Consider the following 22790-nt stretch of genomic DNA (forward strand, 5'->3'; position numbering starts at 1 on the left):
TAAATAAAATATTTTGGAGTTCAAATACATTTGCCAATTAGTGCAATTCAATATCGTGGTAATGTTGTTACAGGTTCAGGCAGACTGAAGGAAGTAGAAATCATTGAATTTCATGCTGAGAGGGTTAATGTCTTTAAAATCATGACACTGCGTGTGGTTTTATATACATTCAAGTTCTACCATTGTCACTTTTAGGCAAACCTATAAAATCAGTCGATTCAATGTTAAGGTATTTCTTTTCAAGACAAAAAAGGCTAAAACACCGATGTGTGTCCCTCCTAAAAACACCAGTGGCCTGAGTTTACAAATGTAAAAAATGTCTCAAGTCATTGGTCTGGGTCATTCAAATAAGAACTAAAACCCCGCCTCCTTAGGTTCGTTGGTATCTGTGACCAAATGATACAAAGCCAACAGGGGAAAAGTTATCTATAATGCACGTGTTAAAAACTGGAAAGAGTATTTGATCAACATGTTTGGAAAAACACCCTTGTACCACCCTGACACCTCCATTTGGGGCAACTGTGATATTAAAATGAACAAGAAAATATTATTCTGGATTTCTGAAAGTTGGACACATTTGGGTTGGTACGAAAATAGATGTGGAGTCCTTGAAGCTTAAGTATCAGGTGAATTTGACAGAAAGAGTAACATAATACTTTGATCTTTTCTAGTACAGTCTATCTACAATTTTATGTGAAGCTGCTGACACTCAAGGGATAGCAAAAGACACACAAATGATGGATGGAATGCGGAACAAATCAAATATTCACTCCCAGTCAAGAGATCTGGGTTAAATCCATCGTTCTTTTGCTCACCATGCCACCCCAGCTTAGACCCAGCCAGATGCAAATGAGTCTTGACCCTGCTCCTCATGGGAATAGTCCAGCCAGAACTGCCAAGCCAGGTCCTCCCTGGACCAGAAACAAGCAACCTGGGGCCAGTTTCATGGTGTCACCCCTCATCATCCAGGCTAGCTTGAATCCAATGGCGCAGGAACAGGGTCAAGACTGATTTGTATCTGGCTAGGTTTAAACTGGAATGCCATGGTGAGCAAAAAAAAGATAGATATAGGCCCAGATCTCTGAACTAGGGTCAATGTTTGACATTCAGCAATCTGTCCATCATTTGTTCTTTTTGCATTCGACACTCTATGGATATGCAAATTAATTACTTTACTGGCATCTACTGGTTGAAAGTGACGCCTGTATAAGGAAGTAGAGATTACAGAAGAAGACAGATGTAAATGTGGTTCGCTTATAAGTGCAGACTCATTGATAGGGTTTTGCGTGGTAAAATGTGTATTGTTATTGCTAAGGGAAAATTCAGATTAGATGGACCCCCAACATGAGCTCCACTATATACAGAATAATCTAATAGCTTTAACATTGCCATAAATATATGGTTTATGCAAATAAGATCTGGATATTCTTATCTACAACCTGGGTGGATGGCTAGATGTTTTACTTAATTTTTCCTGGCAAGAATGAAATGATCCTTTACCAGATGTATGACATTGTATAGTCAGCTTTCATCGTGTTGTATGCTGAGGGTTTTTTTCTCATCCATGCTGATTTGCTCTAGGAATCTTTATAGAAACAAATATCAAATGTAGACTGTTTTTACTGCTCGGTTATAACTACACGAATCTATATATTTATTTTTGAATGTTATGTAGAGACTAAACTAAGAAATTTAAATAGTTGGTCATTATTTACTATTGTGTTAAGTATTGTATGTACTTGCTCAAAAAATAGTATTTAAAAAACATATTTTGTTTGCAGGAAAGGGGTTTTCCATTTGTTCTGTTCATTGTTGAGCGAAAGTTGGACGACTTATTGCACAGCCTATTTAGGTTTTGCTTACTTTTCTTAGGTTGATTGCTGTTAAAAACAAGGACAATTGTATGGGGGATTGCATTTAATCAAAGATATTTTAGTGCTTGAAGACTAAGCAACTAACCTTAGCTTTCTATTGCCCCAATCCTGTAATTCACAGAAATTAAGACATTTCCATACTTAATGAAAGATAACTCACAACTGTGACATATTTCTCACTAAATATGATTTTTAAATCCTTCTGCGTGTGAACAAACAGCCAAACATGTACATTGATCCACTCTTCATGATTCTGTTAGGCGATTAGGTTCCATGAGCATCTAAAGGCCTAGACTTTGCAGCTCTCGCTATACCCTACCTACGAAAAACTTGATTAAATCTGGCAACGTCTATAGAAACGATCACTTTTCAGTGAATGGCCTCTTATTTCATAGTAACATCTTTGTACCCATATTCATATGAGTCACATAATTATTGGTAAGGGTTTGGAATTGTATAACACAGTTTGTATGTTTTTTTAAATATACGTTATTGTTTCTGCTAAAGTGTCATTTTTTGTTGTGCGTGTTGGGTCTCAGACTCATTTTGACCACGTGCACAGTTGTAAACCACTGAATGTGTTTCATATAAGGATTAGGGACAAGGGAAGTTTATAAAACATTTTTTTTGCCATACTATTCAATTGCAGAACATGTACCGCTTGGAAGGGGAAGCATTTTCCACCATACCTTTGCTTGTAGACCATTTCCTGAAGACTAAGCAGGCAGTTACAAAGAAATGTGGAGTCATTTTGATGAAGCCAATCCCAAAGGTAACTTGTTTAAGAATCAAATGCAGTCTTATTAAATGTTAAACACTATTCATAGCACCTAACTCAAACCAGCCTTCTGCATAAAAGGGGTATTAAAATAACTTACTTATGACAAGAGTGAAACTCATCCTTGAAAACCCCATGACAATAGTGACACTCATTGCACGTTTGTAATATGTTGGACAGCAGTACACCGACACCTGCCCAAGTCTTAGTGACTGCTGCTCACACATGTACAGTGAGCAGTGGGCACCGTGGTGCTTTCATTCACTTTCAGCCGATGAACAACAGGTAATGTGCACTGGCCCTGACCTTCTGCCACACTAGGACCCAGTCCCTCTGTCCTTAGGGCCTGCTACAAGCAGCTTTCTGCTGTGAACTGTGGCCAGGGGCTACTTTGGCAAAGACCTTCACCCATTCCATTGGCCTCCGTCCCTACACAGCATGGTAATAACCCATTTCCAGTTGCTAACAATGTAAAGTAGGGCCTTTGTACACACACCTGTCCCCCCAATGCCCTGTCTTCATTACCTGCTGGACTGAAACCTCTTCCAGGCACAATGAGCAATGGATGTGCTCTTCAGCCACTTACAGAGTCAAGTCCACCTAACCTCTGTCTGGTTTACACATTATTCTATCCTGCAGAGCAGGCTCTGGACTCTGTTAAACCAGAATGAGGCCTTTACCTGAATATACAGGCTTTGACGGTTGTAAACGTTTATTTTGAACTTTTTCTTAAAATTTCTTTTTGAAATTAATTTTAATGTGAGTTGAATCAAATCTCTAACATAAACATGCTAAAGGAGAAAAGAGATTTTCAAACATGGATTGAACAAAAAATTTATATAAAAGATAACTTTTTTCCGTAAGCTTTTTCATTGCCATATATAAATTTGCAAATGTGGTCTCTACAACATGTATGATTTCACCACAAATGTGCAGTCTGCATCAGATTGTGTGTGTGTTTGTATGTTGCAACTTATCAAGGACATTAGTATCTCTCTGACTTGGCATACCATAGATGGTGATGCTGCTGCTTCTCGTTCTTGCCCAGCTCTTCTTCTCTTCAACAATTGTTTGTATTGCGACAAAGCTGTAACAAGGCGACCTAAGGTAGTATTGCCATAAGAATATTAAGCATTACCTCTTCCTTATGAAATTTCATCTGAACAAATGTTCCAGAAAGCTGTCTTTGTTGACAATCTGGATGCCACTTCTGACATGGCAAAGAAACCCCATGCTCATGACACTTGTTAGGTCGAGCCTGGGTAGCGCATGCGCTGCTCTGCGAGGCATGCTGTATTAAGGTATGGCAGAAGCTAGCCAATTTCCCGCTCATCTTTTTAATTGGCTCCTATCACTGTCCTTGAGAAATCTTTGTTTTTCATTTGTGAATAGGCTTAATAGTCCCTCCTTGTTACCACCTTGTCTGCATTTGTAACCTCCCATACGACTGGACTTTTTACTTGTGTTGTTACACGGTCTGCTTTATAAGTCGGTGAGCACTATTTTCTTTAATGATCTTCCCCTATTCCACCCACGACATCGCAGAACACTGCAAAGCTTTAAGTAATGTGTTTATTTAAATTACAGCGGGGTCTGCTTTAACTATAGCGTCTGCACCTATTTAATTATTTCATTTATGGAGCAGTTTGCTTTCACTTCAGCAGCCGGGCTACAGAAATTTTCTAAAAGAATTAATATTTTTTCACTTTGGGTGAAAGTGCACCATACGCGCTTTCACTCTAATGTTGGCCACACCCCTTTCTTTAGACGCTGCTCACTGTAACCTGAATACACGAGTAGCGTCTAAAGAAAGGGGCGCGCAGCCACCATTAAAGTGGTCTCACATGTGCGAGAGTTTGAGTTATTAGCATTAAAAATAACAAGGCCTTTTATAAATGTGTTGCTTTTAAAAACCCATAAATAAAAGGTTTGGGGCACATGCATCAAGGTAGGCTTTTGCGAGTCCTTAATTGCGATTATTTAGGAATCGCAATGAAGGACTCGCAAAAGCCTATGCATATAGGAATCGCTGTAAAAATAACGATTCCTAAACATTCCTTAAATTAAGGAATGGCTTCCCATTCATTCCTATGGGTCTACAGGCCCATAGGAATGAATGGGAAATTGAATGCGCAATTTGCGAGTATCAATAGGTACTCGCAAATTGTGCATGCAAATTCAAGCGTGTCAAAAGGACACCCTGTTGCACCCCTGAAATTGTGATGTGCACCCATGTTGCGCGCACACACATGCCCCAAGGGCATGTATGTATGTAACCTGAAACTCTGACAAATGCACTTTAGTGTATTCTTCAAAGTTTCTGCTAATTACCATCAGATTGAAATAATTGGTATTTAGAGGTCCATAATAGTGAAATCGCTATTTTAAATGCAATCTTGCATTGCATTTAAGGCATCGCAATTTGTGATTCCTTAAATGCAATCGAAAATGCGATTTTTTTGCATTTGGGATGATGCATCCCAAATGCAAAAATTGCAGTCGCAAAGAAGCAGATTCTGTGAATCTGCCCCTTTGAGACCGCAATTTCAAATGATGCATGTGCCCCTTTGTCATTTACAAATCCAATATCTTAAATGCTCGCAAATGCGAGACCTATTTAATTGAAAATGCTTGATCCTATGTGGTGGCGAGTCTGTAAAGATCACATGCTAGACCCCAGTTTTTCTTCCTGTTGGTTTAGTTTCATTTCTAGTTTCATTTCTCCAGAAAAGTGTATGCATTGCATGTGTTTTGAAAATGGCACTAAGATTGAGGAAAATGTTATGTCTTTTGTGACTCAAGAGATGCTTGTAATGCTTTTATTTTCAACTAGTCGACACATTATCAAATTTATTTAATCTTTTTTTCCAAAATTAAACACTAAAAATTGTTTTCATTGTAAGATGTTCCGAACACATGGAGTCATCTATGAACAACAAAGATCAAATATGCAATGTGACTCCACTTTATCTACTTCCACCTAGTTATGAAAGACTACATGTTCATTCTATGCAAGACGGTCAAAGATGCAGAATATTAGGAGCTCAGTGGTATGCATAATCAATTGTCCACAACTTTTCACCTGGATATAAAGTATTATTTTGTTTATTACATTTTATCAGGAAACTAAACATACAGGTCACAAACTCTTCTGTACCCCAACGTTATTTACAACATTAATTTACTCTTCCCATGTGCAACCTTGTTAAATGTAACACTTGTGAAGGTACTGAAAATAACTGAATGGTTAAGAATTTGTTTTGAGCTTATCTCAGTTTTAACAAATCATCTTCCCTGCAACTGTGGTGAATTCAAGGATCGATGTGCTATCAGATGGTCTCCGCTATATCCTATTTGCTGATCCTCTTCACGCTCTTCCACAACATGCCTTCAGGCACACCTAACTGTCCTCCGGCCTGATTTCAGACAAACAACGAAATAAAGCTGATACTTCAATGAAACTCAATGTGTGAAATCCTGGCAACTCACCTTAAATGTAAATTATCTCAAGACTCACCACGATTGAGGAAATTGTGGCTAAAACTCACCCTAGGCTTCAGAAAAGTGGGACCTCTCTCAGGATGTAACATTTCAATTATAAGTTAAACATGAAGCTACATGTAGGCTTCACTCAGAGTTAACTGTAAAAAATACTGTTGCCCCATCACTGCCTGAGTCCTGATTCCTGATTCTGGCTCTTAGGTCTTCTATTCACTTACATTTTTAAACTACATTTCTTTATCAAGTTTTGTGCTTAAAACCAGATAAATCAACTATGAACTTACAATACATCCTAGCACCATTATCCAGATTCCAGATCATTATCGACCTACATATATATATATTCACTGAAAAAACCATAGGTTTCACACATGTTATAGTTAGCTGTACATTTCACTCGTAAAAAACCAATGAAATTCCCCCGTTATAGTTAGTGCAGGCAACTATAACTCACGCGACCGCAATCCTCTGCTGATGCTAATACTGTATTTAGACACTTATTTGCCCATGTCTTCTTCCATTAAATTTTAGCTATACATATATTACAAATATTTTTTTTTCATAAAGACACATATGTCATCAGCAGAAGATTGCGGTCGCGTGAGTTATAGTTGCCTGCACTAACTATAACGGGGGAATCTCATTGGTTTTTTACGAGTGAAATGTACAGCTAACTATAACATGTGTGAAACCTATGGTTTTTTCAGTGAATTTGCAAGGTTTTTTAAATGCTAATTCCTAACTATAACGTGCGCCCACTTTACGCAGTTAGTGCCGTGCACGCACGGTGGTCACGCGGTGCGCTGCGCGCACCGCGTGCCCACGTTATGCGGGATGGGCCATGTACGCACGATGCGCTTCGCAAACCGTGCGCACATGGGGGACATATTATGCGCATCTTTGTGAAATGTATTCTTTGTTAATTTGATATATGTTATATGCGTACGGTAAGCTTACGGTAAGCGCACCGTAAGCGCACCGTAAGCTGCCACAGATATATATATTGATTTAAAGGCTATTTTCTCAGAATCTACTGAACAGATTTACACCAAACCTACAAAAGGCACTTCCTTGACCTGAGGACTAGCTCTCTGCCAAATTTCAAGTAATTCTGTTCAGCCGTCGGGCTGTAGCTGTGTCTAAAGGTCCTATGGAAAAATGCATGGGAAAAACGCGTTTTGGGACCCCCCTTTTATCTCAGCCCCCGCTTGACGAATCCCCCCCGAGACTTTCAGGGTAGGAGCGGAGCGTAGCGCCCCACCTATTTTGAAAAATTCGCGAGGATTCGTCGACCGGCGCCAAAGTTATTCAAAATAGAATGTTGCGGATTTCCTATGGAAACGTGGTCCTAACTATAACTACCTACTGGCGACCGCCAGTAGGTAATATAGATATATATATATATATATCTATATATCTATATATAGATATATGTTCACAAAAATGCCCTGTAGCTTTGGGAGCGCACTCGAAGTCACTCTGCCATCCGGCTTCCTCATGGGCTGAACAAACAACAGCATTTAAAAACTCACATGCCTGCATTTCCGGTTTTTATTCATTTGCATATCTTTCCACAGTGGGCGTGTGCATGAAGCAATGATTATTAGGATGCATGCTGGGACACAGTGTTCCTTTAACGAGTTCAGACACACAGTTTGTAATATTATATTCATTATTACCTATAGTAGGTTGTGTCACAGGAAGGCAGGCTCAATTATCATATGGAGTGAAATGCTGATCCGATTTTGAACAGTTCAATACGGCAGCCTCGCCAGCTGGTTACAGATTCTCTCCCAGTTGGCGATGGTGTAGCTCCCCACGGCCGGACCGCCGTGTAGAACGTATGGCATTTTCAGCTGGCATTAAACTTTGATTTTGCGCACAGACACGGCGTCGATTACTTTTGTGGTGAAAGTTTGGTGGAATGTTGATGACCGTGACTGGGAGGTCATTTCTTCGACGCGCCCTTTGATCTGGAGACAGCAGGTATTCCCATTCGCTTGTGGAGTGTGACATATATATATATAATTTCATTTATTCAAAGAATGGATCAGAATCCAACATTTCTAAGATGGTTACGACCACTTTTTGTCAGTGTTGGGAATTTATTTAGTGTCAATCAACCGCACGGTATCTCTTCCAGCTTCCCGAGATTTTGAAAAGTTTTTAGGGGTGACCCCTGTCCTCTTATTTGCTACATCTCTCCATGCCACGCTTCCACCCACCTACACTGGAGGGTACTGACTTTCTGCAGTTCTGAGCTATTTCTCTCTTTCCTCATTGTTAGCCACAGCCTTGGTGGGATCTTCTCTGCCTTTGTGAATCCTTCCTCTTTCAGTATGTTTAGTACAGCAATTTTTAGGTTCAGCTCGAGTGGTTGTGTAAAAACACTTGGAATGTACAGATATCCCCTCCCAAAAGGGCCCAAGCACTGGGCAGAACCAGCCAGTATGAAGAAAGTCTCCCACCTTCATATACCATAAGCTTAAACTCTGGCTGGTCATAGAACATTCAGCACAATGTCACTCACACAGACATATATCATATAGAATAATTAAATATAAAGCAACAATAGTAAACAGCATTATGCTTAGACATGCACATATTGAGTATCAGTGTTCAATGTTGATCACATCCAGTAGATTTTCCTTTGCCCCAAGGCAAGCACTGTTGCAGGGATTCCGCACATATACAGAAATACGTGCACAAAACCAGGACCTCAGTGTACAGTGGTGTACCAACCGCTCACCTTAGTTCCCGGAACCCCAATTCGACTAGCTATAGTGTCTCATTTGTTCTCCGTACTACAGCGAAGCTACAAATGATTAGACATCCTAGAACATGTAACTCAGACTCTCTCAGTAATCGCGGGAGCAAGAACACTCTTTCGCCAACTCACTTATACTTGTCCACCACATAAGTAACCAGAGACACAATATAATTTAAAATCTTTATTTTAACTAACGTGCTCTATAATGCAGTACATGAGCCAATACTATCAGCAAAATGCATAAACTGAATATAGTGAGCATTGTTACAATTCCATAAAATATGAACGGGGAGATCATTTTATAAAGCTAGTGGAAAAAAGGCCTAATGTGCCTTGCCACCCTCCCCGTGCTAGGAACTAGTTTATTATAATTATAGAAGACCTCTGGGCTTGGTCAGGGGGACCCCATACCTCTGAGTTTAGATGTAAAGAGTTACATCTCCGGACAAGCACAGTATTCTGCTCTGAAAGATTTTCTTTGAGTGCCTTAACATGCCTGCAATGCAATATTGAATATTAAAAGCACCGGATTTTCGGTAGTGCACCTGTGGCAATATTATGTCTAACATGCGTGGGACTGACCAACAGCAGATTAATGGAGCACATTGTTTTTTGACCTTGAATAAGCTGTGCAGACAGCCTTAGAGTACAGCAAGAGAAGTGAAAGGTAGACGGTTCTCATGTGAGCGAGCACAGGCAGAGGAGTCAAGCAAAACCAATGCCTGTAGACACGTGTGCAAAAGCGGCAACATGGCAGCCAAGCTTATACTAACTTATGTTAACTTATCAACGTACGCAGTGAATCCATAACCTCACTGCACCCTCCCCTTGGTAAGTCCATCGCATATAGTCATAGGACGAACACAGAGTTCAGGAAGTATGAGCAGAGTGCAAAAGCATCTATAGTCCATTGAATATAGAGAGATGGGAGAAAAATGGGAAAAATTTCATTCGAGCTTAGTAATAGGTGGCAAAAAAAAATATATGCCATATATATATAAAGAAATAGGCAAAGATGAGCGCCAGCCGTTTTTAATCCATCAGACTGTACGAGCAGTGGACAGCAACGGGCCCCAATAGGAAATCATTGTCCTTGTTAGAAAACATAGAAGCCATCCAGTTTAGCAAGCAGAACGAGCATTCGTGATCTTCACAGGTGGGTGCATCAAGCACCATCGTAGGACAACTTGCGTGATATTCAATGTAGCTATGTTGTAGGAGATCCTGCGTCGCCGTACAGATATCCCATTGTGCCAACACTCCAAGCGCAGCCGCGCATGCCATAAAACCAACCCCAGAGCATTCTTGCTCATGTGCCACTAAGGGACTCATCAACAGGTCGTAATCCGGGTCGGGTGATGACGTATTGGGGAGGCAGAGATCCAACGCCCATTGAAAGGAGCATTTCAAGCATGAAAAGACGGGTTGCACGTAAAGCAGTCTATAAGCCACGCAGAGTGTAGCCAGTGGCAGCGTGCCATAGCATTCAAGCATCTGGTGGAGCATCAATTGTAACCAGTCCTGGTGATGTAGGACCACAAGCGGTGCATCCATTGTGTAGTAGGCAAATCAATAGAAGGACACCAGCGGCTATGGTGAGCAATAGTGGTAATCCCCCAAAGACGCTGGAAAAAATAGAATGAATAAAGGCCGGTATTACACCAAATATAGTCCGAAAAGAAGTCACAAGGCCAGTGCCCACACGTTTAAAAAAATGCACTTGGCCATGTGTATCAGACGCTTTGAAGATACGATGAATTAGTTCACTTAAATGTTGTGGGAGGTTTGTATTTAAAAGGGCATGAATCTCAGAATTTGTACTCGCAATCTGCAGGACAAATGTCTCGCACGCAGACGTGAGCAGCACCTCCTGTTGGAACAATAACGCTTTTATTCTGCTCAACTTATTGAAGTCTGTTTTTAAAGTTGGGACGCAAGGCCAAATTGAGGTATCGAGGTTCCCATGCGGGGGTGGGAAAAGCACACTTTTACAGCAAACCATGCGGTGTGAAACTGTTACAATGTACGGTATGCTGGCAAGCAACAATTGATGCACCACCGGATGATTGAATGCTAACATTCTTCGTTATTAAAAAAAAGATAGCTACCATTAGAAAGCAGGGTGAAAGTGGGCTTAATAGCGAGTACTGGAACACCTTTTAAAACACAGGCAAGATTCGGGGTGGTACCATTGCAAGCCCCGTGTATCTGTATGTTTTTGCAGACAAGGGCACGGACTAACGAAGAGTCACAAGATTCCCCTGTAAGGTATACTTCCCTGTCATCTCGAAAACATCTGTATGTAAAAGGCAAGGACCACACTTCATGGAGGAAAGCGCTGCCCAGGGGTTCATAACGACCTATTGGGTAATGCTTTATGCACGAGGTAAATTTAAAAAAAGAAAATGGTAAAGATATAACCCCGTGGATTAGCCAAACAGCGGAGTTAGTTTCAGACACGGAGAATGGTAAAGGGTCAATCTTCTCAATATGTAAAAGCGTGTATGTTGCATCCTTCGTGGACATAAACTGTTTTTTGTCTGTTAAATTAAAAGGTAAAAACAAGGCTGTTGCGTTTAATAAATTCCATGGAGCCTTCCCCATTTTCAAAGTTTGCAAAGTCCATGCAAGCCGCATCACAGAACGTAACTGATTTTGACCATGATACAACACAGATACATCCTCTTGTACGATATCAACAACAGATGTAGCAAGATTATCTATTGCGTAAATGCGAGAAGACAGTGTGTTAATACTACTGTCAACAATGGCAAGAACCTTTTCTGGATTAGCTTGATCTATTTTCCTTAAAAGTGACGCAGCTTCAATTTGAGAAAGCTTCCAGATTTCATTTTAAGCTGCATAAAGAAATGTTTTTGTCCTGGGACCAGAAGGGCCTTTAATAAAATCGGCTAAGTCATTGTTACTGGACAACAACGATAGGTGTTGTTTAACTGACGATAGGGATGAGTGTTGTAACCAATTTTGACATAATTTTCCCACAGAATAAAAAGTAACCAAATGTGCATCAGCAAAACGCGGATCTAATCTATCTTGTTTGTAACCAGGGACCCTGTTATAAAAACGTTATTGGCAAGCATCAGCATCCTTCTGCCAAACTAACCATCCCAGTGGGTCTAAACTAGAGACATTAAACGTAACATTCTGGACTAAAGCTTGCAGTTCCTCAACGGAATAATCAGTATGCATACTTTAGTTCTGATATAGGGACAACTTAGGAATGGTAGGGGCATTACTCTGTTGTGTAGTGGCTAAACCAAAACAGGTGGTTTGATAAATCGAATCATTTAAAAATAGAATTTGTGAGGAGGAGCCTAGCGCTTGACCAAGATGGCCGCGTGAGCTTAGAGCTCCCGAGACCCTCGCGCCCTCCGTCGACTATCCTGACTCTAATCCTGATGGTATGCATGGCACCGTGTTGCTGAGTTGTCAGGGAGGTGATTGATGCTACCCGCGGTCGGATCGCCCATCGGGAACCGGACTTATGACTGGCGAAAGATTGCGGCCTAACTCCCGGAGATGCCAGGGGCTAGAGTTGGCAGGATGCCCGACTCCTAGTTGATCAACATCGGCCTGGTGAGGTGTGAACTGCCGGACGGAGGCCCTCGCTCTTTCACTTTCGGTTTCGTTCCCTTTGTCTGCCCGGACACTGTAGTGCTCTGGGTGGCTCTATAACCCCAGGGACGCTCGGTGGGCTACTTTGACAGAACAAGGCGGACCTGCTCACTCTTTATACCTCTCTCTGAGAGGGGACGGTCCTCACTGCATTGGACTGCCTGGAGTCCATTATGTCGGGCAAGGCAGAAGGAGATCGGCTGAAGACTAAGTCCACCAGGCGGGGACCGTATTCCCAAGTCAACAGTATGGACCGCTACGCCCTCCTGAAGACATCGCCGAGTGGATCGAGCCAGGCGCCGGATGCCCAGAAGGAGGACTCGCCTGGGACCCCGGAGCTCTCCCTGCAGGATGTCATGGGCGCGCTTGATGGGATGCAGACCTCGATGGGGAGGCAATTCGAGGCCCTGGCGCAAAAGGTGGACGCCATCCTGGTGGATGTCAACTTGATCCGCTCGGACCTGGGCAAGACTAACGAGCGCGTTAAGGACCTGCACCACAAGACCACGGGCCTCACTGATGAGGTTGCGGACCTGCAGAACGAGGTCCGGAAGCTGAGGGCCGAGAGTGACCTCGCCGCCCGCCGGCTGGAGGACTTCGAGAGCCGGTCCAGGCGCAACAACGTGCGCGTAATCGGGGTCCCGGAGTCCTCGGATGAGGCTTCGGCGGACCTGCTTGTGGAAGATTTGGTCCTCAATCATCTGAAGCCTAAGGGCCTTGGAAAGTTTTTTGCGGTGGAAAGGGCCCATAGGGTGCCGGGCGGACGGCCCAAGGCGGGTGCCCCGCCGCGGCCGATTGTCGCCCGGCTCTTTCATTTTCGAGATCGGGACGCGATCCTGCAAGCTTCGAGGGTGACGGGCCCAGTCCCCTTCCAGAATGCGTCGGTGAATTTTTACCCGGACTTTACCCAGCAGGTGCAGAGACAGCGACAGAGCTTCCTGGGGGTGAAGCGAAGGCTTCGGGAGCGGGACCTAAAGTATGCCATGCTTTTCCCCGCCAGACTACGGGTGGTGCATGAAGATCGGACATTCTTTTTTGACTCTCCTGTTATGGCCGACGAATGGCTGGACGCTTTGCCCCGGCGACGGACCGGGGACGACACAGCTGAGCATGGAGACAGTGGCCGGGATGGACAGGGATGATAACTCAAAGCCGGCCTGACTTGATTTGACCATATTTGAAGATTTGAACAGAGTGCAGTAACTGTGGAGGGTTGCGGGAGGACGAGGGGTGCTCTTTTCCTCCCTTAGGGGACTTTTTGTAGATTTTTGTTTTTGTAGGGCGACAGGCACACTGCAAGTTGGGGGGGCTTTTTAAGCTGCAGCAGGGGTGCAGGGTGGGGGGAGTTATGGGGAGTTTGAGTTTGTTGTTGGGGGGTTTATTTCTGCAAGGCATGATGATTATCCTCAGGGCTGTTCCATGGTGGCGCCTCGGGTGTGGGGTGGGCCTCTTTCCGTTTGAGGATGGGGGTAGAGGCCTAAGTGTTATAAGCTGGAATGTTAATGGTTTGGGGGATCGCATTAAGAGGGGGATTGTTTTGCAATTTCTGAAACGCTCAATGCCAGACGTTGTACTGCTGCAGGAGACGCACCTCATAGGCAATACGTGCTATGCCCTGAATAGGAAGGGGTATAACTTCATTGCACACTCGGGATTCTCTTCTGGGTCCAGGGGTGTGGGCATCCTCGTTAGAGCATCGCTGCCTTTTGAGGTGGACTCCACCATTGTTGACGATAGGGGGAGGTTTGTGGCGGTGGCGGGGCGGTGGGAAGGAAGGACTTTGGTTTTGGTTTCGGTTTATGTCCCGCCGGCCCTGCAGGCCGCCACATTTGCTGAATTGGGCAGGGCTTTGCTGACTCTCCCGGGGGGCATGCTGGTAGTGGGAGGGGATTTCAACGCTGTGGGTTCCGGACTGCTGGATAGATACCCGCCCAGGGACACAGGGGGGGCTCAGAAATGGCTTCCAGACCTCCTAGACACGTTTGGCCTGATAGACTGCTGGAGGCTCCGGCACCCCACACAGAGTCAATACACGTTTCACTCCGGGGCGCATGGTAGCCTCTCCAGGATTGACTACCTGCTCACTCTGGCCGCACATGCCTCGTTGATATCCGAGGCGAGGCACATGGCACGTGGTATCTCTGATCACTCGCCAGTGTGGATCCGGCTGGATCTCGGTCGGGAGGGAGGAGGGAGGGTGGCCCCCATTAACCCTTGGTATTTCCGAGACCCCAAGATGCGCAGCGCCCTGGTAAAGAAGGTAGATAATTACTTTAAGGACAATCTGGGATCCGTGGACTCTGCGATCTCGCTGTGGGAAGCTTTTAAGACCGTGCTTCGGGGGGAGGCCCTCTCCCTGGTGGTGACTGCCAAGAATCGGAGGGATAGCGAAGTGCGGCAAGTGGAGGAGGAGATTGCGGCCCTTGAAGGGGATATGGAGGAGGAGGTCACAGAGTCCTCATTGCATGAGCTTTGCTTGAAGCAGGCGGAGTATAGGGACCTGGTGACGGACGCCGCCAAGACCCTCAGCAGGGAACAACAGGGCCGTCTGTATGATGTTGGAGATAAGGCAGGGAAACTCCTGGCGTGGCTGGACAGGAAGGAACGGGTCAATAGAGTGGTGCCAGAGTTGATTGGAGAGGGGGGAGAGGCGATTGTGGAACCTGAAGGGATTGTGGAGAGTTTCGCGGAGTATTTTCATAGGGTTTATTCCTCTGTGTCGGACAGGCCGCCCGAAGACTCGTCTGATCTCCTCCGTGATATCGAGTTGCCCTGCCTCTCTGACATAGATAGGGACGATTTGGATGGTGACATCACGGTTGACGAGGTGGCGGGGGCGATTCGCGCGTTGAATTCGGGTAAGGCCTCTGGACCGAACGGACTGCCGATCGATCTGTACAAACTGTTCCCGGATAGGGTCGCCCCTCACCTGCGCGCCATGTTTTTGGAGGCGCGGGGAGATGGGATCCTTCCGTTGGATCAGCGGCTGGCGTCGATCGTGGTCATACACAAAGAGGGTAAACCCCGAGATAGATGCGCCTCCTATCGGCCCATTTCACTCCTCAACGCTGAGCCGAAAATTCTGGCCAAACTCCTGGCTACCCGTCTGATTAGGGTACTTGGCGATCTGGTCCACCCGGATCAATCTGGCTTTATCCCGCACCGAAACACAGCATTGAACCTTAGGCGTCTTCATGGCGTCATCGCCAGGGCGGGCACGCTGCGTGAACCGGCTGTTGTGGCATCTCTCGATGCCACGATGGCCTTTGACACGGTGGAGTGGGCATATTTATGGGCCGTGCTGGCCAAGTTTGGTTTCGGTCGCGGGTTTGTGAGTTGGGTCCGGTTGCTGTACGAGGGGCCACTAGCGAATGTTGTGGTGAATGGTCGGGCATCTGCTCCGTTTCAGCTTGGAAGGGGTACTCGGCAGGGCTGCCCCCTGTCGCCTCTGTTGTTCGCCCTCGCCCTTGAACCGTTGGCTGCGTGGATACGTTGGCACCCGGATATACGGGGCCTTCGGTGGTCGCCTGATCACGAGGACCGTATTTCGCTTTATGCCGACGATATCCTGCTGTATCTTGCCTCACCAAAGAAGTCACTTATAGTGGTCTGTGACGTACTCGCATCGTTCGGTAGGAACTCGGGGCTTGTGATTAATTGGGGCAAATCGTACTTGTACGTTCTTAGTGGCGAGGTCCCACCGATCCCTAGAACATGTTCGATACAGGTTGCCCAGCAAGGTTTTGTGTATTTGGGGATTTTTATATCCATGGATCCTGTTGTGCGCTATGAGAGGAACCTGCTCCCCCCCTTGGCACGCTTGAGGCGAGATGTTGAAGGTTGGCGGAGGCTGCCGCTCTCCCTTGTTGGGCGTGCGGCCCGCTTCCTCTACGCCCTCCAGAACACCTTGGACTGGGTACCGGCTAAATACTTTCGGGAGGTCGAAGGCCTCCAAAGGACGTTGCTGTGGGATGGGCGGCCGCGAATAGCTATTTCAAAGTTGACGCTCCCATGGTACGATGGGGGCATTGCGCTCCCAGACATCCGACGGTACTACTGGGCCACGCAGTTGAGCGCGATCAACCATGGGTTTTACGGCCCTGCCCTCAGCCCTGGGTATGCCATGGATAGGTGGCTGCTGCGCGGCGGCAACTACTACAGGGCGTTGTATTCGCGGTCCCTAGACTCGTCCCTCACGGGGCCCACAGGTGTGGCGGTGCGCGTATGGAAGATGGCGACCGACTCGCTGGGCTGGAAGGACAGGCTAACCCTCGCTACCCCATTGTTTGAATCGGAAAGGTTGGGAAGACTCTGGCATACGAAGGGCTTTGATAAGTGGGATCTGATAGGTATATCCAGGGTGGGGGATGTGCTGCATAAGGGGAGGGTGAAGTCTTTCGAGGAGTTGCAGACTAAGTTTGAGCTAGGGCCTTCAGAGTATTTTAGGTATATCCAGCTGCGTCACGCCCTCCGATCTGTCCTAGTGGAGGGTGAGAAGGTGCCGGAGTCCTCTCCCCTTGAGGATCGAGTCCTTGATGGTCATATGCCCGAGAGCACGATTTCGCTCATATATAAGAAGTTGATAAACGTCCGGGCAGACTTGCTATTGGGGCTGAGAGAACAGTGGACCAGGGATGGCCTCGAGTTGGATAATGAGGACTGGCAGTCAGCGGTTTCTTCGCCTAAGGAGGTTGCGATCCCGTCGCGTCTGAGGCTGGTGCAGCTTAAAATACTGCACCGGGTGTATGTTACGGGGCCAAGGCTGGTCCACATGGGATTCTCGGAGGATGGCCTGTGCAGAAGGGGATGTGGTATGGTGGGTACTTTCCTGCACATCATTTGGCAATGTGGTGTCATTGTGGAGTTCTGGAGGAGAGTCCATGCAGTTATGGGGGAGGTGACGGGCATTGTGGTACAGCCGGAGGCGAGGTGTTGCCTCCTGAACGTTTGGGGGCCCACTGATCTCGATGAGGCACAGACCCAATGGGTGACTCTGGGTAACATGGTAGCTAAAAGGGATATCGCGCGATTATGGGGCTCCTCGGGTCCCCCTACACTGACCGCGTGGAAGGAGAACATGGATTGGAGCATGTTTAGGGAGAAGACGGTCTACTGCTCTAGAGGTCGCCCCCGGAAGTGGCATGCCATCTGGGGGCGGTGGAACCAATACAGGGGGGGAATATGTCTTGCCCCGGACCTGGCACCTCCCGAGGAACAGCTTTCCCCCTGACCTACCTTCCAGCACAGTTTGGTTTTGGTACCCGTTCTGGGCCTCTGCTGTTCCCCTTCTTCCTCCGCACACAGTCTTATACTTAGTAGATGAGTGGGGTCCTGCCTCCCCTGGGGGCTTTCGCCATGGTATTTCAATGTTCTGCCTTGCTGGGGTTTGTTGTGTGTTTTTTCTGTGTTTTATTTAAAATTGGACCTTTGCATTACTCTTCGTACTGTATCCGGGACGCCTTACTGTATCTAACTTGCAATGCTGCCGAACCTTCGGGCTGTCGGCTGAATAGCTGTGTCCTGAATTTCGAAATAAAGGTTTCCCAAAAAAAAAATAAAAAAAAAAAAATAGAATTTGTGTTGGGATGAGGCACGCGCGATGTAAAGCTTCAGTGTCGCGAACCTGCCAGGACCTAGAACCCCAGACAGATTTCAAATCAACGGTAGCCTTCCAATGTTCATAGCCACCTAGTGATAAGTTATGCATAAACTAATTGGAATACAATTTTGTGTGAGTTAACATCACTTTGGAAGTAGATGACATGTTTAATTTAGAATCAAAGGACTCTGGATTGGACCTGTCAAAATCTAAAAAATAAGTGAACTTTTTCAAGAGGGATTTGGAGCTGCCTGTTAATGGAGAGGGGCAATGTTCCCATTGTGTGTAATTAAAAACATTTCTAAATATATTAGGCTTATGCAGGTAGTGATGTCCAAAATGATGGTAACAATATAACTCGGCATAATTTGCAGTATTCAAATACAAATCTTCAGCTTCAAAGGCAGGATAAAACTTCAAATCTGAAAATAAGGATTGCACAGCTTGCACATCTGTTCTGCTTGGGTTTTCGGATCAGATAGAACCCGCTCATCAGAGCCTCACTAACCCAGCCAGAACGTTACCCCCTCCCCCTCCCTAGGACCTATTCACAATAGGTAACCACATATATCTACCACCTAAGGACAGGGAATTCCTACTATACATACCAAGACCTCTTATAATCGGCGGCCTCGCGATCCCATACGGATCCAGACCTCTCTGCCCATACGACAGTATCACAAGTGGCGGCCTCGCGATCCCATACGAATCCAGACCTCTCTGCCCATACGACAGTATCACAAGTGGCGGCCTCGCGATCCCATACGAATCCAGACCTCTCTGCCCATACGACAGTATCACAAGTGGCGGCCTCGCGATCCCATACGAATCCAGACCTCTCTACCCAGACGGCAGTCTCAGCACAATCGGCGGCCTCGCGATCCCATACGAATCCAGACCTCTCTGCCCATACGACAGTATCACAAGTGGCGGCCTCGCGATCCCATACGAATCCAGACCTCTCTACCCAGACGGCAGTCTCAGCACAATCGGCGGCCTCGCGATCCCATACGAATCCAGACCTCTCTGCCCATACGACAGTATCACAAGTGGCGGCCTCGCGATCCCATACGAATCCAGACCTCTCTACCCAGACGGCAGTCTCAGCACAATCGGCGGCCTCGCGATCCCATACGAATCCAGACCTCTCTGCCCATACGACAGTATCACAAGTGGCGGCCTCGCGATCCCATACGAATCCAGACCTCTCTACCCAGACGGCAGTCTCAGCACAATCGGCGGCCTCGCGATCCCATACGAATCCAGACCTCTCTGCCCATACGACAGTATCACAAGTGGCGGCCTCGCGATCCCGTACGAATCCAGACCTCTCTACCCAGACGGCAGTCTCATACGACAGTTCATCCTATGATGACCATAACATACAAAAAGGGAATCAGTCTCACTATTCATCAGATCACACAAGGACTGCCAGTTCGAGCATAGCCTGTTCTCCGGTTCGAGGGGCTCCTCTTTCCCTTATTCAGTTACCACTTACCTGATCAGGGTTAACATCTGTTCATGTAGCCGCAGCTGACTAGAAGAATAGGCTACCCTCTCATACAAGAACACGCAGCACATGTTGGTTCACTACAAACTGGGTACTTTATTACTCATTACATACGCAATCACATAACATTACATTATAACACATAACCTGCAATGAAAAGTGAAAGATTAAGTTGTACACTCTAATAAGAAAGGGTCGACATCACCTTAGTAGTGTGTAGCCTGCACTCAGTGGTCATCTAGGTTCCCTTCTCGTCTGTGCCTCAGCTCGCCTGGAAGTCACACCTCCGCAGTCACGGATACATGTCTGCACCACTATGCGCTGTTCTCTTCACCCTTCTCCGAGTCACTGGGACCTCTTCCTTATCGGCTACTCTCTCCTCTCTGGCTATTCTGCTAGGAGAGTATCTGTCTCTCGGTTCTTCTCCGCCTTCAAGATGGCGTCTGTCTTCCCTGGAATAAGTAGTAGCTTTACTGCTAATGGCTAGATGCCGCCTACGGACTGAACATGTAACTGCCTCAGACTTTCACTAATATAGAGGTGCGTTTCCTCATGGAAAATTCCGGCCCGTAACCTGCCGCCCACCAAATTCTTGTACCTCCCCGTACCAAGGACACGTTCCCAGCCGGCCGGCCTGATGTAGTGTCTTCGGCATGAAGAAAAATACAATCCTTCGATAAGGGCCGGCCTGAACCGGTTCTCTCCAAGCGAATAACACCTCATAACTAAAACATTACATTTGACCTAGAAGCATCCCAAGCTGCCGGAGCAGAAAGAAAGATGGAGTCTCTCCCGTTTGAGGCCTACCAGGCCTGAATTCAGCACGGCTCCATGAAATACCCTCAATACAGGACAGGTTATCCCTAATACTAACGAATCTATCCCCTAGGCTGTGTGTGCAAGCCCTGATCTATGGGGAAGAGCACAGGATCATGTCGAAGTGCCTAGTAAATAGGCTCCATTCACTACTCTAACCCTTAGACTTGAATGGTAAGAGACTGAAGTCACATTCAATCACCTTTCCTCACAAGAAGGCCGGGAAAATCGAGCAGAACATTTCACCCTTGACTTCAGTCTATTATACATTCATTAAACAGAACTAATATCTGTGGAAGAATAATATGAAACAACAGTAACTGATCTATGTCTAGTACCAGGTGTGCAAAACTGAAGTAGTGAAGGAATACACTGAATAAAGCAACAGATAGAAATCAAAATGCCGATAGTAACCAGAATACCTCCTGTTAGACCTACGTCTAAGGGGTAGCTTGGCTCCGGTCAACAGGCTTATATCTCTCTCTGGCTTCTCATGCTTGCATCCTACCCAGCTTGCAATCTGGCGCAGCCTCACCCAAAAGAGGACGCTACACTGATTAACTGTGAAGTTTTATTAAAAAGACTTGACCACCTCTCCTCTTGGTTAGGCTTAATTAATCAATTTTCCATTAAACTGGTAAAACTTCAGTACCTTCCCAGTACCTTCCTAGTATATTTCTAGTACATTCCTAGCACATTTCTAGTACATTCCTAGCACAATTCTAGTACATTCCTAGCACAATTCTAGTACATTCCTAGCACATTTCTCTATATCTTGAGGCACACCAAATAGAACAGTACACGATGACTTTTCAAACAGTGTTTACAACCATCAAAGTTTAACCCCCGGTCACATTTCAGTCAGCGTTTTAAGTATGACTTGACCACTCCACAGGGAATGTTAATTCAATTTGGCATCCCACAACTACTTTCCCTGGGGCCTAAGCACAGCCCCTGGACTCTCTAGGCTGTTCCACAGCAGCTTGGTTAATTGTCATTTACTGCTTCTTGTCCCTTGTAGCCCTGGTATCAGTCCTGACCGCTGGGGTTGAATAATACTTCACACGGTCACCTCCTAACAATATAACATAGGCCTTAATCCCCCTAGTTCTGTGCTGGTCTCCTAGGGATCTCGGCTACTGAGAAAATTATGAACAACTCGTATGGTTTCCAAGGACCCTGAGAACAGCTATGGGCCTCACAGAATTCTCTCACTCCCCTCCCTCCTCCACCAGGCCCAGCTTACGGTCAGTCTCGGTGTCCTCTTTTTCAGGGGTCCCGTCAGAACTGGAACCAACTCCCCCTCACTTCGTGAGAGACAGACTTCTTCGTCGGCGAGGCGTTCCCCTTCTCAGGGAGGACGAGGACTCGGGAACTTCTACCGATCCCCACCCCCGAGGAATAACTTATGGGAGATCCCCTGACAGGATAAACCACCTTCGGGCTCTTTCCCGCCCCCTGTCCGATTCCGTGCCTTACTCCGTTACAATCTTCTGGACGGACAGCTGCAGAGGACTTGAATTGGGGACAGGGACGTTGCACGACCCGCGCCTCTAGGGACAGGACGGGACGCAGTCTCCCACTTCTTCCGGCAACGAAGGGCGGCGCTTAGCCCCGTCCCACGTGATCGGAGGACGGCAGCCTCCGGGCCAGACACGCCTCCCCCTCCTTCTTCCTGACTGCTTCCTGAGGCAGCTCTCGCCGGAGCTTCGACGGAGTCGCTGGCTCCCGGCCCCTCACCTCCTCAGCTCACTGGCACCGCAAGTCCACACCGAGGACCACCGGCCACGCGACCAAGACGTTGGGGTCCGCTTCAGGTAGGGACCGGACACAAGTATTTTCGGGGAAGTGAGCAGGGGGGGGAAAAAAGAGTCTGGTGCGGCCCTCACGCGATCAGGAGGGCTCCGGGAGAGTTAACCAATATGGCCCAGTCTTCTTGCTATGGGGTGTGACTCACCCTTCCAGACCAGGGACTCAAGGCGAAGGGTAACGGGTGCTGGATCCCACACGGGGACAGTGACGGAGACCCGATAGACTTCTGGGCTTGGGCACTATCCAGCAATCCCCGGCAACCATGGACTCGGGAAGTAGGCGGCCCTGAACGTTAATTCATCCCCTCGTCCCGGCTATGTTCAGGGACCGGTCAGGTGGTTGAGGGTGGTGTCACTGCCGTAGATACCCTGGCAAATCCTGAGATCTGTCCACTCTTTGTCCAGCGCAGCCACCTCCCTACTCACGTGCCTCACTCCTGACTAGCCTGCCGCCTCACTCTACTCTAAAATGGCTGCCCTCCTGCCACCTCTATT

At 46.5% G+C, this 22790-nt stretch overlaps 1 protein-coding gene across 3 annotated transcripts in view; it reads left to right on the forward strand.

Moving 5' to 3' along the window:
• The window catches only part of FES (FES proto-oncogene, tyrosine kinase), a 580113-nt gene that overhangs the window by 455050 nt on the left and 102273 nt on the right, over window positions 1-22790 (forward strand). For all 3 annotated transcript variants that reach the window (XM_085644363.1, XM_085644367.1, XM_085644366.1), the window contains exon 13: window positions 2524-2646. In XM_085644363.1, coding sequence (XP_085500489.1) covers window positions 2524-2646 — 123 coding nt within the window. The remainder of the gene's footprint in view (window positions 1-2523; window positions 2647-22790) is intronic.

Source organism: Triturus cristatus, chromosome 3_1 (assembly GCF_964204655.1).
Source record: "Triturus cristatus chromosome 3_1, aTriCri1.1, whole genome shotgun sequence".
NCBI lineage: Eukaryota > Metazoa > Chordata > Amphibia > Caudata > Salamandridae > Triturus > Triturus cristatus.